Genomic DNA, 26,411 nt, shown 5'->3' with positions numbered 1-26,411 from the left:
TAGATTACATTTGTGACAAGATTCCAATACAATAAAAGTGACTGGAGGGGCTCCTGGAGTTCATAATGAAATCTGAACCAGTGCAAATGGGAGTGAGGATATACTCTCTTTTTGCCCAGAAATAGAGGTGCTGAAAAGATAAAGTGTCAGTTATCTGTGCACGCAGTTTATCGCCCCACTCCCACAGGAACAGAGCTCTGGCACAAGAGCGTTTGTGGAATCACAGACCAAGGAACTCAGCTGCTGGTGGAAGATGGCTTTTGGAAGATGGGTGCCCAGAGTGGCTGGCTGCCTTATACTCAAGACTTATCTGTATGATCTCTGTTAAAACTAACCAAGGATCAAACTAACTTCCCCAGATGTACTCTAAAGCTAGGTAGATGCGTTAACAGTCCTGCCTTGGAGGATCTACACACAGCCTCATTTCATTTCATTGGTCAACAGGACCAGTGACCAGGTGGGGGTGGGGATTAGTGGAGCTTATTGATGCCAAGTGTTAGGGTTACTGAGCTGAAAAACAAATCTTATCAAGAAGCTCACAGCCTATGGGGGAAGGGAATCCTGGAAAGAAATAATGACAATTTGATAATGAATAGCTCACTTAGTTGAGCAGGCATCCGGATCTGCCCAATAGCCCTGTGAGGCAAGAACTATATCCATTTCACAAATAAGGAAACTTAAGTTCTGAGAGGTCAGGAACTTGCCTGAGGTCACACAGTTGGAAATCAGAGGAGGCAGGACTAGAACCGAGCATTTTGACTCCAGAGCCTCACTCCCGGGTTCTGTAGCAGATGTATTAATTGAGGCCAGATCTCATCATGGCCTGGAGATGTCAGGGGACGCCCTCAGAAGTGCTCTGGATGCTACATTTTTTTTTTTTTTTTTTTTAAGATTTTATTTATGGGCAGCCCTGGTGGCTCAGGGATTTAGCGCCGCCTTCAGCCTGGGGTATGATCCTGGAGATCCAGGATTGAGTCCCATGTCAGGCTCCCTGCATGGAGCCTGCTTCTCCCTCTGCCTGTGTCTCTCTCGAATAAATAGAATCTTAAAAAAAAATAAAGATTTTATTTATTTATTCATGATAGACACACACACACAGAGGCAGAGACACAGGCAGAGGGAGAAGCAGGCTCCCCGGAGGGAGCTTGATGCAGGACTCGATCCCGGGTCTCCAGGATCAGGCCCCAGGCTGAAGGCAGTGCTAAACCGCTGAGCCACCAGGGCTGCCCTGGATGCTATATCTTGAAGCATGGGCAAGCACCATAGGCCCAGGAGGAAAAGAGGCAGATGGCCTCATGGCTTGGCAGCTGTCATCAGTCTGATAGACCAGCCACTCTTGTACAGGATACATGCCAGGACATAAGGGAGATGGAGGGGTATACGGTATAGGCAGGGCCAGACTGTGAGGGTTTGGTGTGCTACGAGGTTTGGGCTTTACCCTAGATACCATGCAGAGTTATGAGCATTTGGATCTGTCTGCTCACATGAGACTTGCCCATAAGAATGCTCACACAGGAAACAGGTCAGATTGCAGAAGCTATGAGGTTGAAGATGGGTGGGGCCATCAGGAAGCCACTGTTGTGACCCAGGCGGGGCAGGAAGGCCTGAATTGGGCAGGGAAAGGAGCTCTTTCATCAGAATCTGTCTAGTGGGGATGCCTGGGTGGCTCCGTGGTTGAGCATCTGCCTTTGGCTCAGGGCGTGATCCCGAGGTCCTGGGATCAAGTCCCACATCAGGCTCCCCGCAGGGAGCCTGCTTCTCCCTCTGCCTATGTCTCTCTCTCTCTCTCTCTCTGTGTCTCTCATGAATAAATAAAATCTTTAAAAAGGGGGGGAGGGAAGGGGTACTTGGGTGGCTCAGTGGTTGAGTGTCTGCCTGGATCAGGTCTTGATCCCAGGGCCTTGGGATCGAGTACCACACTGGGCTCTTTGCATGGAGCCTGCTTCTCCCTCTGTGTCTCTGCCTCTTTCTCTGTCTCTCATGAATAAATAAATAAAATCTTAAAAAAAAAAAGATTTTATTTATTTCTTTGAAAGAGAGTGTGGGATGCCTGGGTGGCTCAGCAGTTAAAGCATCTGCCTTTGGCTCAGGTTGTGATCCTGGGGACCCGGGATCGAGTCCCACATCGGGCTCCCTGCATGGAGCCTGCTTCTCCCTCTGCCTGTGTCTCTGCCTCTCTCATGAATAAATAAATAAAATCTTAAAAAAAAAAAAAAAAAAGAGAGTGTGTATGAGTTTGGTGGCAGGGGGTGGAGTGGGGGGGACAGGACAGACGAAGAGGAAGAGAATCCTCAAGCAAATTCCCTGTTGAGCACAGAGCCTGCTTGATCTCACAACCTTAAAATCATGACCTGAACTGAAATCGAGTTGGACATTTAATTGAGCCACCTGGGTACCCCAGTTCTGCAGATTATAGACTTCCCAAGTCTCCGCAATCCTGTGAACCCATCCTTGAAAATCAATCAACTCTGGATGCCTGGGTGGCTCAGTGGTTGAGCATCTGCCTTTGGCTCAGGGCATGATCCTTGGGTCCTGGGATTGTCCCACATCTGGCTCCCTGCAGGGAGCCTGCATCTCTCTCTCTGTCTCTGCCTCTCTTTGTGTCTCTCATGAATAAATAAAATCTTTAAAAAGAAAAAATCAATCTCTCTATGGTTTTGTAAACATGCTGCAGCCACAAGAAAGAATGTACTTTATTGTACTCATATGGAAAGTTCTCCAAGATATATTAAGGTCAGTACATATAGTGTATAATAATCTGTAAACACCAAAAAGAGTAGAAATTTAAATTCCTATTGCTTATGTGGGGGGAAACTGAGTAAATGGGAGATAAGGTAGAAGGATCTTTTTGCTTAATTCCTTTTTATACTCTGATAAATGCACATTTTCTTTGACCCGGGAAATCAACACCCATATATTTACCTTATAAATACACTTCCACATGTGCAAAATGACATACATACAAAAATATTCAGATGCAGCATCATTTATATAAGAAAAAGAATGGAACCAACCTAAACACCTACCAGTAGAAAACCAGTTAAATAAATCATCCATTTCAAGAAACAGGGTGCATCTGTTACAAAAAATGAAGCTGCTCTGTTTTATTTTTTGTTTGTTTTTCCTTCATTCAGATGTGGAATGATTTCCAAGTGAAGTAGAAAAAAGCAAAATGCATGATGCTGTATGTACACTATGCTACCACTTGGGTGGGAAGAAAATTAAACTCTATACTATATATTTGCAAATGCAAGAAATATGTCCAGAATAACAGAAAATAAACTGTAACAGTGGTTGCCTGGGGAAAGGAACTAGGTAACTGGAAATGGGAGTGAGAAGGAATTACATTACAAGGTACCTTTTGGGGATGCCTGGGTGGCTCAGTGGTTGAGTGTCTGCCTTCAGCTCAGCGCATGATCCCAGAATTCCAGGATCGGGATAGAGTCCCACATAGGGCTCCCTGCTTCTCCCTCTGCCTATGTCTCTGCCTCTCTCTTTCTGTGTGTCTCTCATGAAAAAATAAATAAAATCTTAAAAAAACAAAAACAAAAACAATGCACCTTTTGAACCATGGGCATGTATTATCTATTCAAAAGTTTTAAAAATTCCTGAGGAGGAGTGAAGAGGTAAGAGGAGTAGAAATCACATGCTTGGTGGGGGCCTAAAGTCATAGGAACATGAAGCATTCATATGCTATGTTTTTCATGACTTTTTTTTAAAAAGATTACTTATTTATTTATTTATTTATTTATTCATTCATTCATGAGAGGCACACAGAGAGAGGCAGAGACACAGGCAGAGGGAGAAACAGGCTCCATGCAGAGAGCCCGCTGCGGGACTCAATTCAGGGTCTCCAGGATCACGTCTTGGGCTGAAGGCGGCGCTAAACCGCTGAGCCACCAAGGCTGCCCTTTCCATGACATTTTAACCTGAATCTGCCCTGAACTGCTCTTACAAGTTCTATCTTTGGACCACAGCTAATTTCACTCAAAACTCAGGGCCTTCACCAAAACCAGGAAAATAATTGTTGGAAGATTAGAGGACTAGCACTTTGCAGAGGGATGAGTGTTTCATGCATTGAGACAACTGGATTCAGACCTTTTCTTTAGAACCTTTTTTATTCATCATCTGACCAACAGAGAAGGTCAGCCTGAACCCAAACAAGTGAAAATAGCTTCATTACAACACAACACAGGGCACAACCCAAAATGAGAAAAGAGGTTGGCCTCAGTTCTTTTCAGAACAGAGGAAGCAAGTATTTATATACAGGTGTCCTATTAAAAGCTGATTAGCAATGCACCACCACCACCACCACCACCACAAATGCAGAGGGCGTAGAAAAATCGCTGGGGGCTCCCCACGTGTGTCAGCCATAAATAAGTCTTTCCCTTTTTGAGGGGAGGGTGATCAGCGTGCATCTTGAGTGATGGCACCATCTGTTTACTCTGAAATTTTGATGGGGAGGTAACCTCTGAATTTCCTCCCCTGAATTTGAGATGCAACAACAGCCTGTCTGAATAGCTAAGAAGCATCCTGGGAGATAGGTGGTGGAGGTTCCCCTAAACAAAGAATTCACAGAGTAATTGTGTGGGGCTCCTTAAGTACTTAATCCTGTTGTTTTCCAGAAACCTTTGCACCTGGGCTCCCAAGAAGCAAGCAGGCCCCATATCAGCACCCCACAGGCCTGTGAGTGAGGCGCCTCTCTGAGGAGCCACCATGGAAGAGAAGGGAGCAGGGAAGGGGCCAGAAATCAGCTCAAACACTCCATGCTGGTTCTGACTCGCTCCATCTCGTGCAGGAAGCTGTAGAACTGAGGCAAGGTTAATTCTGGGGAGAGAAAATTCAGCTTCAGGTAAATGTTTCCAACTCCACAGAATCATCCAAGAAAATGAATTTCTACCCAGAGATTTTTTTTTTCTTTTTTGACTTAGTACATCTAAGCAGCTCTTGATGGGTAATTGACCATAATAAAGAACTGAAAGCCTTGAACATAGAAAGGTTCTCGGCTCCATACAAAAGCGGAAAATTTAAAAATGGCATAACTCCACAGCACAAAGACATGAAAGGGCATTATTCAGGATGTTCAGCACGACTTTTGCAGCAAGAGCTGCTTGCTCTTCAGTCTTCGTCATCCCTTCTCCCTGAGCTTTCCGTTTTCAAAGAGGCTCTTCAACTGTGGGGTCTCTAGCCTGCTGATGGCTTATTATTTATGAGAGGAGAGGCAGGGGAATGGCTACTCCACAGCTCAGGTATGACTTATTTCCCAGAAAAAAATGATTTGTGGTGCTTCACAAGCCCACTGACTAAAGAGAACATGGAAAAAGTGAAAAGGTTCCAGTAGGAATTCAGACTCACCTATGTACAAATTTTCAGTTTGATTTCCTTTCTTAACCACCAACTTTAACTGATTAAAAAAAACAAAGGAAAAAAAAAAAAACAAAAAAAAAAAACAAAGGAAATAAAAAAATTTAATTAAAATGATGACAACTGGGCAAAGAAATTCTCAAAATCCTTTCACTTAAACATCAAAGCATCCAGCTTCTGACTTGAGATTCAAACAGGAGGGATCCCTGGGTGGCTCAGTGGTTTTAGCACCTGCCTTTGGCCCAGGGCATGGTCCTGGAATCGAGGATCGAGTCCCACATGGGGCTCTCTGCATGGAGCCTGCTTCTCTCTCTGCCTCTCTCTATGTCTCTCATGAGTAAATAAATAAAATCTTAAACACACACACACACACACACACAAATAGGTTTTTTTGGTTCTGGATCCACAATTACCAAAACCTCTAACAATCTGCATGATTACAGAACAATCAAGCTTTTAAGAACAATGTCAGGGGGATCCCTGGGTGGCTCAGCGGTTTGGCACCTGCCCTAGGCCCAGGGCATGGTCCTGGAAACCCGGGATCCAGTCCCACATAGGGCTCCCTGCATGGAGCCTGCTTCTCCCTCTATGGAGCCTGCTTCTCCCTCTGCCTGTGTCTCTGCCTCTCTCTCTCTGTGTTTCTCATGAATAAATAAATAAAATCTTAAAAAAAAAAAAAAAAGAACAATATCAGGATCCTATTAACCTGAGAGCAGGTGTGTTAGTGACCACATTTTTGGCTGACAACACTGCTCTGAGATACACAAGGCATTTCAGTGAACATCCACTAAATTGGGTACTCAAAAAAATCCAATGTTGATTTAATAATTTTTAACCAAGTCAAAACTCTACCCATTTTCACAGATCAGGAGACTTACTTGTAAAAAAATACTTCCCACTTTCTCCAGTTCACTGCTTCCGGATGTCACTGTGACACAAAAGAGAAAAGGGGCGGGTTGACAATGGACCTATTCTGAACACCCCAATCTTGCAGGCTGTCCAGCAGAAGCCATGTAGAGACGAGCATGAGGACAGCAAAACATGCTCTTCAGGAAGTCAACTTACAGGGAGCCGTAGATAGAAATGAGCTGCCAAATGCCAGCGGCAATACAGAGAGGCAGCAGTTGTTGGTCCCAACAGCCTGTGAAGACTGAGGACATGTCCTCCCTATGGAAACTATCTGAAAGCCTCTGCAATCCCACCCTACATCTCCCAAATGACCCAGGACTGGCTCTAACTAGTTACCTCCAAATTTCCACTCCATATCTATAAGCTGGTTAATCATCAGAGTCTGTCCTATGGCCCATCGAGCAAGGGCTGGGGCATTCTGCTTCCACTGAAACAAAAGCAAAAAGCCAAAGTCATAACAATGGGGAAAATACCCCCTCTTCATTCTGCCCACAACACAGCAATGTTCAGTATTTATACAGACAAGGGGAAGAATGCACAGCTGAGGGCTTGGCCTATATGTACAGATCTGGGGGATGAGGGCTGTAAAGAGGGGCAGAAGATGATATCAATGTTTTCTTTCATTCCAAGATTTAATCCCAGGTTGGGACAAAAACTGAGTGATGATTAAAGTCCGTCAAATCAGAGGCAAAAAATCAAAGATGCACTAAATAGTGCCATTTAAATGCTGTATGTGTGTCATTTGCATGAAAGCTATTAAGCTGGGGAAATGACATAGAATTATTGATTGTTTTCCTTAGTAGGCATTCTCATTTGTTTCTTTTCATGAAATAAAAGCAAACAATCTTAACCTTGATTAAGAGGAATTATGATACCTTTTCAGAAAAGTAAGTGGCTTTCTCCTCACTAAGACCTGTAAGAGAACAAAAAGAGACTTTAACATAATAAAAGAGTTGTCAGGCCTGTCACCCGGAGCAACCTTGGTGATGACCTACCAAGAGTTATGAAATCAGCCCGGACTTGATCAGCTGTGAGACTCTTCTTCAAGGCACCTGGGAAACAGGGGAGTAATCAGTTAAAAAGGCAGTATCAGTTAATCAACTGGCAGTAAGTATCAATAGACACAACAGATATGACAGAGAGGGCAAAGGGGATGATACACAAAAGACTTGGCTAGCTCCGGGAAAAATCTCAATCCAGCTATGGAGAAAAGGCCCATAGGAAACAACTGGAGAATGGGACAGCATGCTTTATTTATTGTACAACACAAGTGTTTACCCCTCCAGAAAGGACGAAAGAAGTCAGAGAGCAGAAAGGACTTTAGGGACTTGGGGTTGGGGGTACCTGATGTGAGAAAAGAATAAGGCCACGGATTCCTGGAGCAGAGTTGGGGGAGCTCAATGTCAGGCTGGGCATAAGGGCAACAGCCTGGAGCTGCACTGGGCAATACATAACCACTTAAGAGGTGTGGTTATTTAAACTTTATTTATTTTTCTCCTGGCACTCCTATATATATATATATATATATTTAAGATTTTATTTATTTATTCATGAGAGACACGGGGGGGGGGGGGGCGCAGAGAACAGGCAGAGGTAGAAACAAGCTCTATGCAGGAGGCCTGATGTGGGACTCGATCCTTGGACCCCAGGATCACACCCCGGGCCGAAGGCAGGGGTTAAACCGCTGAGCCACCCAGGCTGCCCACTCCCTTATATTTTAAATCATTAAAATCAAACAAAATTTGGGCCACCTGGGTGGCTCAGTGGTTATGAGTCTGCCTTCGGCTCAGAGCTAATCCCAGGATCTGGGATTGAATCCCACATCGGGCTCCTTGTAGGGAGCCTGCCTCTCCCTCTGCCTGCATCTCTGCCTCTCTCTGTGTCTCTTATTAATAAATAAATAAAATCTTAAAAAAAAAATCAAACAAAATTTAAAATTCTGTTCCTCAGTGGCACTGTTTCAAGTCGATAGCCCCATGGGTCCACTGGCCAGGGTACTGGATCAGAGACCATCTCCACCATTTAGATAGTTCTATTGGACAGCGGTGCCAGAGAATCAGCTTTCAGGAAGTAAATAAGGATGCTAACAGTTGGCCTCTACAATTCACAAGTCACTTCCAGAGGAGTCTAGTAAAGCTTCCCCTTGCAAGCCCCAAGAGCACACCCCGTGGGGGCTGCTTTGTTCTGTTTGCCTGAGGTCCAATTCCTGAAAACAAAGTGTTGCCAGCAATCTGGGCTTTTCAACATTTAACATCAGGCTACAGCCCAGAATCACAATTTGGCAAGTGCTTTAAAATTTTCCACTTCTTAGTCTTCCAGAAGATGACTAATTAAAGAATAAGGAGACCTTTACCACCATCCAGGGAGGGCCCTGGAGTAATATGCTAAAGACCAACTCCCCGCCCCGAGCTCACTCCTGAAAAACAATCCTAAAGGCTGGCTGTCCCCTGCAAAATAAACCATGTCAACAAAGGGAGGAAATCTTTTATCGTCAAAATCAGACTGAGCAAGGAAGCCATAGGGAAATAAAAAAAGGCAAGACACCAGGAAACCTTGGCCATGAAGGCCCTCCAAGAAGGCCACTTCCTAGCCAATTCAATTAATTCATAACTACCACATGTACATCTAGCTCAAATCTGATATTTTGCTTGATGATCCCAAAATACTCTGAAGTGGGGATTACTATTGAAACCTTTAATTTACTAGGAAACTAAAGATCAGAAAGATTAAGCTTTTGGGGAGAGAATATGGCAAAGCCACATAGTCAACAATTGCACTGCCAAAAAGTCACCCAACAGATATGCTCCCAAAAGCACACTGAAATATCCATAGGAAGCTTTTTAGCAATGTCGGTACTAAAGATAAAATGTCAGGAACAGTGCACTGGTTTGGTGCATCCACACAACAGCCTGGGTGCCAAGGTGATTTTGTTAAAATTTAAGTCAGACCATGCATGTCTCTGCCCTGCTCAAAACCTTCTAATAGCTTCAACTTCACTCACAATAATATCCAAAGCTCTTATAACGCCCTGCAGGAACTGGCCGCCTCTAGAACCCCTAAACTCTTCTCTCTCTTGCTTACTTGGCTTTTCGTATATGCCAGGTAGGTTCCTATCTCCTGATATTTGCCCTTGCAATTCCCTCTGCTAGGGACACTCTTCCTCAAATCTGCATGTGGCCTTCATATCATTCCAGCCTCTCCTTGAATCTTGCCTCGGAAAGGAACCCTGGCTACCCTATTTCAAGTGGAGTTGCTCTTCACTGGCACCCTTCTACTGCTGTATTTTTCTGCAATGCATTTTTAACCATCCAACTTCATGTTATGCATTTATTGTTGATTTTTCCACTAGAATATCAGTTTTACGAGAATAAGGACTTGGTCTGTTTTGCCTATTGTTGTGTCCCAAGCCATATTTTATTTATTGTTTTAAAGATTTATTTATTCATGAGAGACACACAGAGAGAGAAGCAGAGACACAGGCAGAGGGAGAAGCAGGCTCCATGCAGGAGCCCGATGTGGGACTTGATCCCAAGACCGAGGGATCACGACCTGAGCCAAAGGCAGACACTTAACTGCTGAGCCACTCAGGCATCCCCCCAAAGCCGTGTATTTTTTTATTTTTATTTTTTAAAATATTTTATTTATTAATGAGGCACACACACACACACAGAGAGAGAGAGAGAGAGGCAGGGACACAGGCAGAGGGAGGAGTAGACTCCACACAGGGAGCCCAATGTGGGACTCCATCCCGGGTCTCCAGGATCACACCCTGGGCTGAAGGCGGCACTAAACCCCTGAGCCACCCGGGCTACCCCCAAAGCCTTATTTTATTTTTTTTTTTAATTTTTTTTTAAATTTTTATTTATTTATGATAGTCACAGAGAGAGAGAGAGAGGCAGAGACACAGGCGGAGGGAGAAGCAGGCTCCATGCACCGGGAGCCTGATGTGGGATTCGATCCCGGGTCTCCAGGATCGCGCCCTGGGCCAAAGGCAGGCGCCAAACCGCTGCGCCACCCAGGGATCCCCCCCAAAGCCTTATTTTAAAAATATATTTACATCATGCTAGGCTTCAAGCCCTTAATTTATTAATCTTCCCTTCTTTTTATTAAGATATAACTGGGATGCCTGGGTGGCTCAGCAGTTGAGCGTCTGCCTTCGGCTCAGGGTGTGATCCCAGGTCCAGAGATCGAGTCCCATATCGGGCTCCCTGTGAGGAGCCGCTTCTCCCTCTATGTCTCACTCTCTGTGTCTCTCATGAATAAATAAATAAAATCTTAAAAAAAAAAAAAGATATAATTGACATACGGATGCCTGGGTAGCTCAGTTGGTTGGGCAGCTCAGGTCATGATCTCCATGTCCTGGGATTGAGCCCTCTGGCTCTACACTCAGTGGGGCATGGGTTTCAGATCCTCTCTCGCCCTCTGCCCCTCCCCCGCTTATGAGCACCCATAACATTGTGTAAGTTTAAGGTGTACAATATGTTGATTTGATATATTTGTATCTTTTTTTTTAAGATTTAATTTATTTATTCATGAGAATACACAGAGAGGAGAGAGAGGAGAGAGGCAGAGACACAGGCAGAGGGAGAAGCAGGCTCCATGTAGGAAGCCCGACATGGGATTCGATCCTGGGTCTCCAGAATCAGGCCCCTGGCTGTAGGCGGCACTAAACCCGCTGAGCCACCAGGGCTGCCATGATACATTTATATCTGACAATTGACTGACACTGTAGCACTAGCTAATACGTCTATCACATAACATAATTATCATTTCTTTCTGTGTTAGAACCTTTAAGATCTAAGCTCTTAACAATTCTGAAGTTTATATATACTGCATTGTTAACTATAGCTCTTCTTTTTCAGCTTTCTGTTTTGGTGATTCCTTTGTCCTAAGTACAAGATAGGCCTGAAGCCTTGACTCTATGTCAGACAGAAAGAGAACTGTAAATCCAGGGCTGGAGTTCCTAGAATATGCCACTTAGGGAAATTTGAGGATGTCCTTCTTTAAACACGGATAAGCATCTGACAAGGTTTATAAAGTCCTTGAGCACTAACTCTCACTGAACAGTTGCCTTAGGCAAACGCTACTGCCATCAAATAGTATGGGAAACAACACAAAGGTGTATGTCCAGGGTGATGGTTTTACTTTTGCCAGAAAACAATTGGAAAATTAGCATATTGTTTTTCCAGCCAAAAAATCTTATCTTCTAGCCAAAGCTTCATCAGTGTTTTTTTTTTTTTTCTTCATTTTTTTTTTCTTCATCAGTGTTATAAGGGAAACCCAAGGAACATAACTAATCATTGGTTAAAGCTCCAGGAAAAGAAAGCAGGTGGTTGAGAGGGTAAGCCACATTCAGTCAGCGATCACTGACCCTGAAGGTTGCCCTGCTGGATCCACTCCTCTGAGGCTCATGGAAAGATAGAAGTCACAGTCACTGGACATGCATTTACTGAGGACCTGCTAGGTGCCAGCATGATGCTTGATGCTGGGAAACATCAATGAACACACAGACAATGTCTGCCCTCGTGAGGTTTACATTCTATTCGAGAAGCAAAAGACCACACCAAGCAAGTAACAAGGAAGGGAGCCATATGGAGAATGACTGAAAAGCTCCACAGAGAGAAGAGAGTGGGGTGAGGCTGGGAATCCTAGGGAACTCAGTTCAACAGCTGATTAAATACCATTTGTGACTACTGTTCAGTTCTGATTACTCTGTTTTTGCCCAGCCAGAAAGAAGTTCTTTGGGAGAGGAGAAGGGGAGTTAGCAGCTTTTCTTAAAGAACAATCAGTTACTGAGGACCTACAGGGGCCAGATATCTTGTTAAGTATTAAAATAAAACCAGGCTTTCAGCCATTAGAAACGACAAATACCCACCATTTGCTTCAATGTGGATGGAACTGGAGGGTATTATACTGAGTGAAGTAAGTCAATCGGAGAAGGACAAACATTGTATGTTCTCATTCATTTGGGGAATATAAATAATAGTGAAAGGGAATATAAGGGAAGGGAGAAGAAATGTGTGGGAAATATCAGAAAGGGAGACAGAACATAAAGACTCCTAACTCTGGGAAACAAACTAGGGGTGGTGGAAGGGGAGGAGAGCGGGGGGTGGGGGTGAATGGGTGACGGGCACTGAGGGGGGCACTTGACAGGATGAGCACTGGGTGTTATTCTGTATGCTGGTAAATTGAACACCAATAAAAAATAAATTTATTATAAAAAAATAAAAACAAACAAACAAACAAATAAATAAATTTAAAAAAAAAAAGGCTTAAATAGTAGCCCTACAGTCAAGTTATCTGCAATCTAGGAGTTATCTGTATCTAGAAAACAATCATAGTATTAGCAGCAGTGTACTGCTCACTGAAGTATTTCACATTCAATATCTTTCTCTATTCTTATAATGATGTATGAACTCCTGTTCAGTAACTTGGCTCCAAGATCTCAAAGCTGTTAAGTAGCCATGGTGACAAGTATGCAAACAAGGGCCATCCAGCAACCAAATGCAATGTGAGGGCCCTCCCTGGATCCTGATGAGAGCAACCAGCTATAGACAAACAAAATGCATGAGACAATGGGGACATGTGAACACTGCATATTTTAATTTTAGATATGATAATGGCATTGTGGTTTGATAAGGGGGAAAAGGGGCCTTTATCTTTCAGAGATAATGACTAGGTATTCAGAAATGAAATGAAGGACCTCTGAGATTTGCTTTAAAATAATTCAGTTTGAGATGCCTGGGTGGCTCAGCAGTTGAGCATCTGCCTTCGGCTCAGGGCATGATCCCAGGATCCTGGGATCGAGTCCACATTGGGCTCCTCGCAAGGAGCCTGCCTTCTCCCTCTGCCTGTGTTTCTGCCTCTCTCTCTGTGTCTCTCATGAATAAATAAATAAAATATTTAAAAAAATAAATAAAATTAAATAAAATAATCCAGTTTGGACACCAGTGAAAAGTGGGAGAGGTATAGATGAAACAATCTGGCTATGGGTTAACAAATGAAGTCAGGTGTTTTTAAGAATTACATACTAAATAGTGAAAGAAAAACATTAAAAAACAAAAACAAGTTACTGGGCTCTATGCCAACCAAGAGAGGTACTGGTCCCAGCTTTTCCACTGTAAGATCCTAAGCAAGTCACTTCCCTCTCTAGGGCTCTCTTTATCGGTAAGACAAAGATTAGACTAGGTCAGAACTTACAAAAAGCTTTTAGCTGATCCTCTCCCTGAAAAAGGAGGAGGAGGTGGGGAAAAAGGAGGGGGAAGAGGAGGAGAAGGAGGACAAGGAAGAGGAGAGGGAGAAGGGTTTCATGGTTAACTGTTTCTCAGATACTAGATAAGCAGGTCTTTATTGGGGCACTTTACAGAGCCTGAGATATGCTAATGAGTATGTCTCTCTAAGATTCCAAAGCTGGGGAGAGAGAAGGGGCAGTATTTCCTGCTTCTGGTTGACCACAGAAGCCTTTCCTGGATAAAAATACCAATTTGAGGACAACTGATCTGAAGGGATGAGGCTCCTCCAGCTCTAACAAACTGTACTTCTACAAGGAGGTCTTCTGGCAAGGCAGGTCCAGGATGAGGGACAAGGAAGTGGGTGAGGACCTGGAGGTCTTTACATTTCAGATGAGATTGGGAAAGGCTTGAATGCCACACTGAGGATTATGGAGCTCACCATGCAGAGTAAATAGTTATGAAGTGCATCATGATGCTAGCTGTGCTGTAGAAGTGTACTCCAGGCCAGGCTGTAACCAGGGATGGAAGAGTAAAGGTGGAGGGGCATCTGGGTGCCTCAGCGGTTAAGCATCTGCCTTTTTGGCTCAGGGCCTGATCCTGGGATCTTGGGATCAAGTCCCACATCAGGCTCCCCGCAGGAGTCTACTTCTCCCTCTGCCTCTCTTGTTCTGTCTCTCATGAATAAATAAATAAAATCTTAAAAAAAAAAAAAAAAAAAAGGAGAGTAAAGGTGGAGATAGTACTGCCACAATTAGGCAGAAAGGACTAAGAACTTGTTCTGGGCTGAGGAAAAGAACAAGTGACTTATGAGCTATACCCTCAGATGCTTAGTCCTCATAATCTGAGAAGGCACTTGACTACAACTAACTGAACTATCGATACATAAAACTAAAGTTTAGCCAACACTGTATTAAGTACTTTGTATATATTAATTTATTCATTCCTAAAGCCACAACCATACTGCTCTTACAATTCTGTTTTTCAGATAAGAAACTGAGGCTAATTCTTTTTTTTTTTTTAAGATTTTATTTATTTATTCATGAGAAACAGAGAGAGAGAGAGAGAGAGAGAGAGAGAGAGACAGCGACACAGGCAGAGGGAGAAGCAGGCTCCATGCAGGAAGTCTGACGTGGGACTCGATCCCAGGTCCTCAGGATCACACCCCAAGCCCAAGGCAGATGCTCAACCGCTGAGCCACCCAGGCGTCCCACTGAGGCTAATTCTGATTTGTCCAAGGCTGAAGAGCTACAAAGGTGATGTGACTAACACTCAAATCCATGTGAGCGTGCAAAGCCCACCTCTTAAATGGTATGCTATGAGTTCCTCCTCAGGTTTCTCTGCACCTATAGAAAAATGATCTGCTATAAACAATGACAATCAATCCTGCCTGAAAATATATATACCCAACATCCCCTGGGAGGGTCACAGGATCTTCCAAGTTCCGTTCAACTCATGCAGCATGTACTAAGCATCTGCTTTATGTCATTACTTAACTTGTAACCTTGGCTCAGGAAAGAAGTATAAGATCCTCCCTTGACTTCAAAGAACAAGCTCTCTGTTAAAGCCACAAAAGAGACACATGTAAAACAGCATGAACAATAGCAAACTGTAAACCATTACAGGCCAAAATGATAACTGTAGATAAAAACCATCTCTTGGGAGCTGAGAGGAAGGGAGGTCACTGCAGATTGAAGTGATTTAGGAAGGGTTTCTGAAAGATAGCACAGGGGTCCAAGTGTCCTGGTTGGGGAGGACTGAGGCAGTTTGACAGGATTGAGGGGGGTGGAGAGCAGAGCTAGGGAAGACAGGAAAGAAGGGAGGGAGGGGTACCGGGAGACAGAAGCCACCTAGAAAATCAGTGCCCACAACAGCTATTGGGTAGACAGGTCTTCCCCCACTGACAAACCCATCTCCACAGGTGTTAAGCTAGAAAATGAGAGAGAAGACTCTGGATCTTCATTCGGGCACCTAGCCTACAGAAATGCTCACAGCGGGGAGCACACAGTGTCCCAAGGACGTCCACTGCGGCACTGTTTCTAAGAGTGAAAGGTTACGAGTAAGACGTACAACAACAGGAAACAGATGACTAACTGAAGAGACATCCAGTCCGTGGCCCATTACAGCCCTCAGAAGAATGAAGTCGCTGTGGAGAAATCTCCACAACGTACCATGTGTGAAAAAATACAAGCCACAAGAGCACTTTTATGGTTTACTGCCATTTATGAAAAACAGAACTACATGAAGGCCTATGTGCATATCTGCCAGCGTATGGGAAAATACAAAAGGACATACACCAAAAGTAAACTGTGATGGTGTCTGGAGACAAGAGTGGTGTAAGGGTAGAAGGGGATGTTTCGCTTCTGGCTCTCCAATAGCTCTGTACTGTTGTAGCTTTGCAATGAGTATTTATTCCCGTGTTACAAAGACTGTACATTCTCTTCCAGCCTTTGGTTTACAAGCTTTTAACCCTCCACGAGGGTAACAAATGCAAGAATTACCTAAACAGAGGGTGAGAAAATTTCACAGTTGGTAACCTCGGGATGTTCTGATGCAAGCCCCCAGAACATCAAGAGCATAGACACTCAAAGGAAAGGACCTGCATTAAGATGTGGGAAGGCAGCCAACAGGAACAAACAAATTAAGCCCCTAACTTTCAGTGTACCACTGGCTGAGAGCTTGGGAAAATCAGCCCACTGCTAATTTGTAAATGTGCAAACCACACTACTCAGCAAGTGACAGACCCACATCTACCTAACTTAGGACCATGAATTTTTGACCACCATGATCTTACCCTGTAAAAACAGACCATAGTGCATTATACTAATCTCTAACCACTGGGCAATTTGTTTCTGATTTTTCTATGTCATCAAAATAGTGCTACAATGGATATCCCTATAGCTAAGCCTTTGTGCTCACCTTCCTCCCGGCTAGAAACTTTTCCTGATTACTCTAGGCAAATTACTTCCTGAAACTATCTACAGTGAAAGACTTTTTAAAATTTCAATCCATTGTGGACTGATATTTTTATAAAATACGATGAAAAAATTTTAAAAACTGCATATAAAATATAAGCCCCAAATGGTCAAAATGGTAAATTTTACATTATGTATACTTTACCACGTTAAAAAATATATATATATAAGCCCATGGGGTGCCTGGCTGGCTCAGTTGGTAGAACATGAAACTCCTGATTTCAGGGTTGTGAGTTTGAGCCACACATTGGGTGCAGAGATTACTTAAAAATAAAATCTTAAAAATAAAAAATACAGGGACACCTGGGTGGTTCAGTGGTTGAATGTCTGCCTGTGGCTCAGGTCTTGATCCCAGGGTCCTGGGATCGAGTCCTCCACCAGGCTTCACAGGAAGCCTGTTTCTCCCTCTGCTTATGTCTCTGCCTTTCTCTGTGTGTCTCTCAGCTGGTCCGCGGGCTGTGGGTTATTGTTAAGCCGCTCTGTGTGTCTCTCTTGAATAAATAAAATCTTAAAAAAAAAAAAAAAAACAAGCCCCATTAAAAAAATCAGTGGATTCAAAAGATTTTGCCAAATTGCTATAAAAGCTTCTAAATGCTTATTCTTGATTTCTGTAATTACCATGCAGAGGACCAGATAGCAGTTTGGGAACCGAAGCTGGGATGCAGACTGTACTTTGAGCTGCACCCCTATTACATTCTACTGCAGTTATCTGTGTACCTGGCTTCCCTCCCTAGACTGAGAGTCCTGCCCATGTCTGGTCTGGTTTTCTACTGAATGTGCTGGCTCAGTGCCCAGAGCATGCTCACTGACTCTGTGGACTGGAAGAATTCAAGTAACATCTCTGGCCTCAACTGCTAAGAGAGGCTACTCACCATTTGGAACCAGAAGGAGGCTTTTCACGATGCTTCTGAGGGGGCCAAGACTGATCTGGTTGGTGGTGGCAAACTCAGAGAGCTGAGCCAGAAACCTTTCCACCTGCAGAGAGGGAACAAACCAGGCCTTCAGTTCCTTAGCATCTCAGGGCTGTAGACCCACACTCAGGAACTCTCCTTATCATAAGGTACTTTACCTCTTTTGGCTCAGTTAGGAAGTGGAAAAGCACTTCTGTCAAGGCTGAGAACTGCTGTGAAGAGAATAACACAGAATATCAGTAAAATTCTATTCCTGGGTCAGTGTTCCCACATCCCATCCAACTATAGACTCTTAAGAGAGAACACACAGACATGGATACCTGTTTGATCATCTTAAGGTTCAAATATTCACAGCACCTACTACTCAGTGTCAATATATCAGTATCACCATATTGTCTGAAAAACTCATATATTTTATTGGAACACATATGTGGGGGATACATATTGAGATATTGCGAGTATATATATCTGAAGGGTCAAAGTACACACACACACACACACACACACACACACACACACACGGCCTGAAAGGAAAATCCCTGGAAGATTAATAGTAGTTGCTTTTTTCTTTTTGTTTATATATCCACATATTTATTATTTAAATTTAAGCCAACCCAAATATGTGATTTTTTTTCTGCCCCACATAAATGTTAACATATTATATATAAACTTTTTCTCTACCTTGTCTTTTTTTTTTATGATTTTATTTATTGAGCACCTGGGTGGCTCAGCAGTTGAGCATCTGCCTTTGGCTCAGGTCATGATACCAGGGTCCCGAGATCGAGCCTCGCATCAGGCTTCCCCTTGAGAAGCCTCCTTCTCCCTCTGCCTATGTCTCTGCCTCTCTCTCCATGTCTCTCATGAATAAATAATTAAAAATCTGTAGGGGATCTCTGCCTCTGTGTGTGTGTGTGTGTGTGTGTCATGAATAAATAAAATCTTTAAAAATAAAAATCTTTTTTTTTTAATTTTTTTTTTATTTATTTATGATAGTCACAGAGAGAGAGAGAGAGGCAGAGACACAGGCGGAGGGAGAAGCAGGCTCCATGCACCGGGAGCCCGACGTGGGATTCGATCCCAGGTCTCCAAGATCGCGCCCTGGGCCAAAGGCAGGTGCCAAACTGCTGCGCCACCCAGGGATCCCTAAAAATAAAAATCTTAAAAAAAATATTTTTAAAATTTATTTGATAGTGAGAGAGAGCATAAGCAGGAGAAACAGCAGACAGAGGGAGAGGGAGAAGCAGGCTTCCTACTAAGCAGGGAGCTGGATTCCACTGGGGGTTCCATCCCCAAACCCTGGGATTATGACCTGAGCCAAAGGCAGACGCTCAACCATCTGAGCCACCCAGGCAGCCCTCTAACTTGTCTTTTTTTATATAAGATTTTATTTATTTATTCATGAGAGACACAGAAAGAGAGGCAGAGACACAGGCGGAGGGAGAAGCAGGCTCCATGGAGGGAGCCCGACATGGGACTCGATCTTGGGACTCCAGGATTATGCCCTGGGCTGAAGGCAGGTGCTAAACTGCTGAGCTACCTAGGGATCCCCAGATTTTTATTTTCTTCTATCTATATTTTCTGGGTTTCTCTCCTACAATAAAATCCTATTATGTATGTGACAAAACAGTAAAGTTTACACTTTATTATCTACTGTTCAAGAACAATCTCTTGGGCAGCCCAGTGGTGCAGCGGTTTGGCGCCGCCTTCAGCCTGGGCTGTGATCCTGGAGACCCGGGATCGAGTCCCACGCTGGGCTCCCTGCATGGAGCCTGCTTCTCCCTCTGCCTGTGTCTCTGCCTCTCTCTGTGTCTATGAATAAATAAATAAAATCTAAAAAAAAAAAAAAAAAGAACAATCTCTTATTTTTAAAATTTTTATTTTTTTAAGTTTTTTTTTTTTTTAAGTAATAAAATGATTCTTCCTGCCCGCCCCCCTCAATATCAATTGGAGGTGTCCACAGGTGGTTACTGCTAACACCTTTGTGGCCTTTCCAGAATTGTATTTGAATTTACTTTCTTTTAAATACAATCAAGATGATAGTGAACCTACACCCTTGGCGCTTGAGCTCACAACCTTGAAATCAAGAGTAGCAGGGCTCCTCTGACAAGCCAGCCAGGAACCCCCTACCCAATTCTTTTAACAACTGTACAGGGTCCCTGGGTGGCGCAATGGTTTGGCGCCTGCCTTTGGCCCAGGGCGCGATCCTGGAGACCCAGGATCGAATCCCACGTCGGGCTCCCAGTGCATGGAGCCTGCTTCTCCCTCTGCCTGTGTCTCTGCCTCTCTCTCTCTCTGTGTGTGACTATCATAAATAAAAAAAAAAAAAAAAAAAAAAACTGTACAGCATTCAGCTGTATTAGTGTAATTCGGCTCCCTAGCGATACATTAGCATGTATGCGTGCTTTGTTGTTATTCTAAATAATACTGCAATGAATATCCTTCCACATATCTCTTTGTGACATGTATGTCTATAACATACATTTCTAAAATGTATCTTAGGTCAGGGGTGCCTGGGTGGCTTGGCAGAGGAGCATCTGCCTTCAGTTCACAGGTCAGGATCAGAGGGTCCTGGGAATAAACCCAGCAGGGAGCCTGCTTCTCCTTCTCCCTCTCCCTCTGGTTGTGCATGGTCAGTCTCTCTCTAATAAATACATAAAATCTTTTTTTAAAAATGTATCTTAGAAAAAAAATGTATCTTAGGTCAAATAATATATGCATTTTAAATTCTGAGAAAATGTTGCCAAACTGCCTTGCAAAGAAATTGCATGGATTTATACTCCCACCTGCCAATGGCATAGAGGTATCTACTTTCTCAAAAGTTCATGGATATTCCCTGGAAATATTTTAACCAAGGTTGATCCAGGGGTTGTCTTTCTGCAGTACTCATGATATTAGGTGTCATAAGATACTGGGTATCAGCCTTGCATAAATGCTGATTCTATATAGTAAAAACAAGAAAAGTGAGGGACTAGTTTCAGACTGCATCCTCAAACTGAGCTTTCTTTTACTTCGTTTTTTCCCCCTGAAATCTGCAGACCGTCAGATCTTTGGCTAAGTGTATTTCCTATGTCACCCTGGGTCCTTTCAGAAATGGAGCAGCTAAGGAGGCTTCCAGTGGCTTTTCCATTTTCAAGCCTCAGCCTAGCATTCAGGCTCAAACTCCCTGTGAGGCCTCATCCCCCTATGTCTCTTCTCAAGAGGGGCCTCAACTTAATCTGGTCTGCAGGCCATGATGAGCCCCATCCCTATCTCCTTTTCCTTTTTTTTTTTTTTTTTTTAAATATGTGGGAGTTCCTGGGACCACAGGATCACACCCTGAGCTGAAGGCAGATGCTCAACAACTGAGCCACCCAGGCGTCCCTATCTCCACTTTTCCAACCCACCCTTTATCCTTTAAAGCCCTGCTGCCAAGACTCCATGACCCTCCCAACAAGAAAGTGACCTACCCAGATTCTTAACTTCTGAGGCTCCCTCTTGGAACCTTGCCTGAGGGCACTTAGAATTTTAAATCTTGATAAGAAACACGGACTTGTCTTAGCAGAGAAGGTTCCTTGTACGCCTTTGAATGGTCAGAGACCTGGTTATTGTCACGTGTGCAGTTAAGTATTTGTTGAATAAATCTTCCCTTAACACCTTCCCCATTCTTCGCCTTTGTATCTGGATAGCTGTCTTTCCCTGGAATGCTCACCTGCCCATCATCATCCATGAAACCAAAATCTTAACTATGCTCACCAATAAATATTTGGAAAGATGTTCAAGATCATTCCAGATGAGAAATGCAAATCAGCAAAATAAGGAAATACCACTTTTTAACTTATCAGATCTTCAAAAACAAAAGTTTGATGATACCAGTGCTGGTGAAAGTACCAGGAAACAGACATGCTTACACTGTTGATGAGAGGATAAATTGGAGCAACCTTTCCAGATGGCAATTCGATAGTCCTATCTAATTTTTTAAATGCTCATATCTCTTGACCTAGTAATTCCATTGCAGGAAGTATACCCTTCAGATACGTTCCAAAAAGTAAACCAGACATATTTACACAAAGCATTGTTCATAAAAACAAAAAACTGAAAGCAACTTAAGTATCTATTAATATAGGGCTGGTTAATTATGGTAAATCCATTTCAAGTAATACCATGCAATCCCTTCTGTGTAAAAAAAAAATTCTAGGGGGATCCCTGGGTGGCTCAGCGGTTTAGTGCCTGCCTTCGGGCCACTGCATGATCCTGGAGTCCTGGAATCAAGTCCCACATTAGTCTCCCTGCATGGAGCCTACTTCTCCCTCTGCCTGTGTCTCTGCCTCTCTCTGTGTCTCTCATGAATAAATAAAATCTTAAAAAATAAATAAATAAAATCTTAAAAATTCTAACAGATACTCATATATACACAGGTAAATGCAGACTTTTTTTTCCTACTAAGAACACAAGAAATTATTAAAATGACAATTTCTAGGGCAGCCCAGGTGGCTCAGCGGTTTAGCGCCGCCTTTAGCCCAGGGTGTGATCCTGGAGTCCTGGGATCGAGTCCCACATTGGGCTCCCGGCATGGAGCCTGCTTCTCCCTCTGCCCGTGTCTCTGCCTCTTGTGAATGAATAAATAAAATCTTTAAAAAAAAATGACAATTTCTGCAGATAAGCAAAATAGGTATTTTAATTTTATACCTTTGAATACTGTTTGAATTTTCTAACTGTATGTGTTGCTTTCATTTACAGTTAGGTGAAAAGACTGTAGACCATTTGTTTTCTTCTTTATATTTTTCTGAATTTCCTCTTATACCCATTCTAAAAATTGTTGTTTTTTAAATTCTACTCTTAGGGATGCACATTACCCAGGACTGGCCACAGGCATCAGAGAACACTTCTAGGTACACTGTGCTAGTACTGTGCTGGATCTCCATTTTCTGACCTGTTCTAGCAGATCACAACTTACCCAGCATAAGAGACTGTGTCCATCAAGCCTCTGTATATCTCACTGGGTTTAGGTGGCTATTTGGTGTAGAGTAGGGATTCAGGAAAATAGACACTGAGTGAGCAATAAATGGTGATGCTCACATTGATAAAATGATTCTTTTTCTCCTTGATGCCTAGGCCTCAGACTTCAAAATAAATTAGCTAATAGAGTGGGTACTTGGAGAAATCTGATCATCCAAATGAAAGGCAGGGAAAGGACTCTGGTAAATTGCTCACCAGGCAAAAGCTTTCTGTGTTAAAAACAAAGGAGCACCTGGTTGGCTCAGTCTTCAAAGCATGCAACTCTTGATCTCAGGGTTGTAAGTGTGAGCCTCACAATGGGTATATGGAGTACTATAAATAAATAAATAAACAAACAAACTTAAAAAAAAAAAGGTAAAGATCTCACAGTGTTGTTTTGTTTTGTCGTAGGCTCCACGTCCAACGTGGAGCCCAACACAGGCTTAAGTCACAACTCTGAGATCAAGACCTGACCTGAGATCCAAAGTCAGGTGCTCCTGGGATGCCTGGGTGGCTCAGAGGTTGAGCATCTGCCTTTGGCCCAGGGCCTGGGATCAAGTCCCGCATCATGTTTCCGTGCATGGAGCCTGCTTCTCCCTCTGCCTATGTCCATCTCTGTGTGTCTGTCATGAGTAAATAAATAAAATCTTTAAAAAAAATAAAAAAAACAAAGTCAGGCGCCCAACTGACTGAGGCACCCTGGTGCCCCCAGAGTGTGTGTGTGTGTGTGTGTGTTTTCCCAGAGTGTGTTTCAAAGTTAGAATATGAAGGCAAGATCTTATTTTAAAGGACGTGGTTTATATTTTTTCCATGAATACCAAGTTGGAGGTAACCTTAGAGATCCTATCATCCTGTAGCTTCAAAAAAGATTTTTAGAAGTAGAATCTTTTTTATTCTCCAAATGAAAATCTTCCAGAAAATCCCACCACGTAAACAAGTGAAAGCTAAGCTACCTACCTGGGGAGAACATCTACAAAACTCTACTCTGTATGTTTCACTCCCCAGAATCTGAAGTCAAGCAACTGGTCCTGAATTCCTGGCTCCACAACTTCCTGACTGCCTAATCTTAAACACGTCAATTTCTTTATCTGTAAAATGGGAATAATAACAGCACCTACCTTTTAAGGGTGCTACACATAAAGCACTGAAAACAGTGCCTACCACACGGTACATTCTCAATAAACAGCTACTTTTGTTTAACCACTCTGTGACTCTGTTTCCTTAATGTACAAAATGGGGATAATAATAACACCTACCTCCTAAGGTGGTTCTAAGGACTCAATGACTTAATAATATACATAAAAGCACTTAGAATTGCTGTATGATAAACAGTGGCCACTAGCCATATGTAGCTATTAAACACTTCAAAAAGTCTATTCTGATTTGAGATGTGCTATAAATGTAAAACGTGCAAAAAAATCAGAAAAGATATTATCACGGCACCTACATGGCTTAGTCAGTTAAGCATCTGCCTTCAACTCAGGTCATGATCCCAGAGTCTTGGGATTGAGCCCTGCATTGGGCTCCCTGCTCAATGGAGAGCCTACTTCTCCCTCTCCCTCTGCCCACCCCTCTGCTCCTTATGTATGATCTCTGTTGCTCTACCTTAATAAAATCTTTTCTTAAAAAAAGAAAGAAAAATTAGTATCAAAAAGTAAAATATCGGGACACACTCAAGTGGCTGAGTGTCTGCCTTCCACTCAGGTCGTGATCCCGGAGTCCTGGGATAGAGTCCCACGTCGGGCTCCCTCCATGGAGCCTGCTTCTCCCTCTGCCTCTATCTCTGCCTCTCTGTGTCTCTCATGAATAAATAAAAAAAAATATTTAAAAAAATAAATTAGGGGATCCCTGGGTGGCTCAGCGGTTTAGCGTCTGCCTTTGGCCCAGGGCGCGATCCTGGATCCCGGGATCCAGTCCCACATCGAGTTCCCGGCGTGGGCCTGCTTCTCCCTCCTCCTGTGTCTCTGCCTCTCTCTCTATGTCTATCATAAATAAATAAATCTTTAAAAAATAAATAAATAAATAAATAAATAATAAATACATTGATATTTTTGTATCGATTACATGTTGAAATGATATTTTAATATAGATTAAAGAAAACATTAATTTTGTTTCTTTATTATTTTATTTACTTAAAAAAAATCTCTATTGGGATGCCTGGGTGGCTCAGCGGTTGAGCATCTGCCTTTGGCTCAGGGTGTGATCCCAGAGTCCCGAGATCAAATCCCACATGGGGCTCCCTGCATGGATTCTGCTTCTCCCTCTGCCTGTGTCTCTGCCTCTCTCTGTGTCTCTCATGAATAAATAAATTTTTAAAAAAAGAAAAAAGAAAAAAAGGGGATCCCTGGGTGTCTCAACAGTTTAGTGCCTGCCTTCAGCCCACGGTGTGATCCTGGAGTCCCGGGATCGAGTCCCACATCAGGCTCCCTGTGGACAGTCTGCTTCTCTGTCTGCCTGTGTATGTCTCTCTCTGGGTCTCTCATGAACAAATAAATAAAATCTTTAAAAAAAATAAAAATAAAAAAGAAAGAAAGTAGACACTCAATGGACTGAGCCACATAGGCACCCTTTTATTTACTTTTTAAAGATGCTATTTTAAAGTAATCTCTACACCCAATGTGGAACTTGAACTCATGACCTTAAAGTCCAGCGTTGCAGCTAGGTGCCTCTCTTTTTGATTTATTTTATTTTATTTTATTTATTTATTTATAATTTATTCATGATAGACACACAGAGAGAGAGAAAGAGACATAGAGACACAGGCAGAAGCAGACTCCATGCAGGGAGCCTGACGTGAGACTTGATCCTGGGACTCCAGGATCAGGCCCTGGGCTGAAGGCAGTGCTAAACCGCTGAGCCACCAGGGCTGCCCTCTTTTTGATTTTTAAATGAGACTACTAGAAAATGTAGAATAACACGTGTGACTTGCAGTTTATTTATTTCTGTGTGACAAAGGGGCTTTTGGAATACGTCAGTTAGTGAGAAAACAGTAAGTTGTGGGGGATGCTGAGATGAAGGAGAAGGACCCCACCTCCTGGGAAGTCACAACCCAGTGGGGAGAATCAGCTGCACCTTTACCATGGTGGTGAGGAGTGTCATTTTAACCTATTTATTCTGGCTGCCTTGGGTGCTCTGAAAAGGGCATCCCAACCAGCACAGGGGCAGGAAGTTGGCAGGCTGGCATCTGCTGCTGGAATGAACAAAAAACGGCTTTGCCAGCAGCTCCCTACTAACAAGGGGTGTGTGTGCGGAGGGGGGCCCAACACTGTGAAGGTACGTGGCTTGCTTTTTGGAGGGCTACCAGATACTCCCCTTGATTAGGGCGCAGGGGTGTGGCCCGGGGCTCGGGCCCCCACGGGCCCCCACAGCCCCCCCACCCGCCGGGCCACCCTGGGTCACCTGCCCCCGCTGGACGCCAAGACCCCCCGCAGCCTCCCCCGCAGCCTCCCTGCTGGACATCTCCGGCCCGGCCTGGCCCACCGAATCCCACAGCTCCCCAAACTCCCTTCAGCCCTGGGGAGACTCCTCCCAGTTCGTCTGCTAAGGCACCTCAACTTCTCCTGGTTCCAGGACTAGCCCTTAGTCCCGCCGCTGAGCCCCCCACGCGCCCCGCTGGCCCCCGAGCGCCTCGGCCCGTCCCCACCGCCCGCGCGCCCCGCCGCGGGCCCCACGCCCCTCGGCCCTCGGCCCAGCGCCTCCCTCGGCCCGCGCCCCCCGCGCCCTGAGCCCTCGGGGCCCACCTGCGCGCCCAGCTGGTTCAGCTGCTGCATGTCGCCGCCCACGGCCTCGGGCACGGGGTCCTGCGTGCAGTGCAGGCGGCCCATGGCGTCCGCGCGGCCCAGCGCCCGCCGCCTCGCCGCCTCCCGGCCTCCCCGCCTCCCCGCCTCCCCGCCTCCCCCCTCGCCGCCGCCCGCCTCGCCGCGCTTCCGCAGCCGCACTTTCGCCACGGGCCGCCGCCGCCGCCGCCGCCGCCGCCGCGCTCCTCCCCCCGCCAGCCCGGGGGCGGGGCGGGGCGCCCTCGCGGAGTCGCGGACGCGCGGACCCCCGGC

The 26,411-nt window shown here is 44.3% G+C and overlaps 1 protein-coding gene across 17 annotated transcripts in view; it reads right to left on the bottom strand.

Moving 5' to 3' along the window:
- COMMD7 (COMM domain containing 7) overlaps positions 1-26,411 on the bottom strand; it is a 105,852-nt gene that overhangs the window by 57,874 nt on the left and 21,567 nt on the right. For 7 of the 17 annotated variants that reach the window (XR_011996944.1, XR_011996945.1, XM_072736123.1 and 4 more), the window contains 6 exons: positions 17,547-17,600; positions 17,350-17,452; positions 7,269-7,325; positions 7,149-7,186; positions 6,610-6,700; positions 6,243-6,292 (listed from right to left, as the gene is read on the bottom strand). Coding sequence is in view for 13 of the 17 variants with exons in the window: in XM_072736123.1 (XP_072592224.1) it covers positions 6,243-6,292; positions 6,610-6,700; positions 7,149-7,186; positions 7,269-7,325; positions 17,350-17,452; positions 17,547-17,600 (393 nt within the window). In the remaining 4 variants the exon portion in view is untranslated. Of the gene's footprint in view, positions 1-4,099; positions 4,828-5,355; positions 5,405-6,242; positions 6,293-6,609; positions 6,701-7,148; positions 7,187-7,268; positions 7,326-17,349; positions 17,453-17,546; positions 17,601-26,102; positions 26,262-26,411 lie in introns of those variants that run through there. The other 10 variants (XM_072736122.1, XM_072736130.1, XM_026009895.2 and 7 more) reach the window with 6 other exon arrangements.

This window comes from Vulpes vulpes, chromosome 14 (assembly GCF_048418805.1).
Source record: "Vulpes vulpes isolate BD-2025 chromosome 14, VulVul3, whole genome shotgun sequence".
Lineage (NCBI taxonomy): Eukaryota > Metazoa > Chordata > Mammalia > Carnivora > Canidae > Vulpes > Vulpes vulpes.
This window is presented reverse-complemented; position numbering and strand designations above follow the sequence as displayed.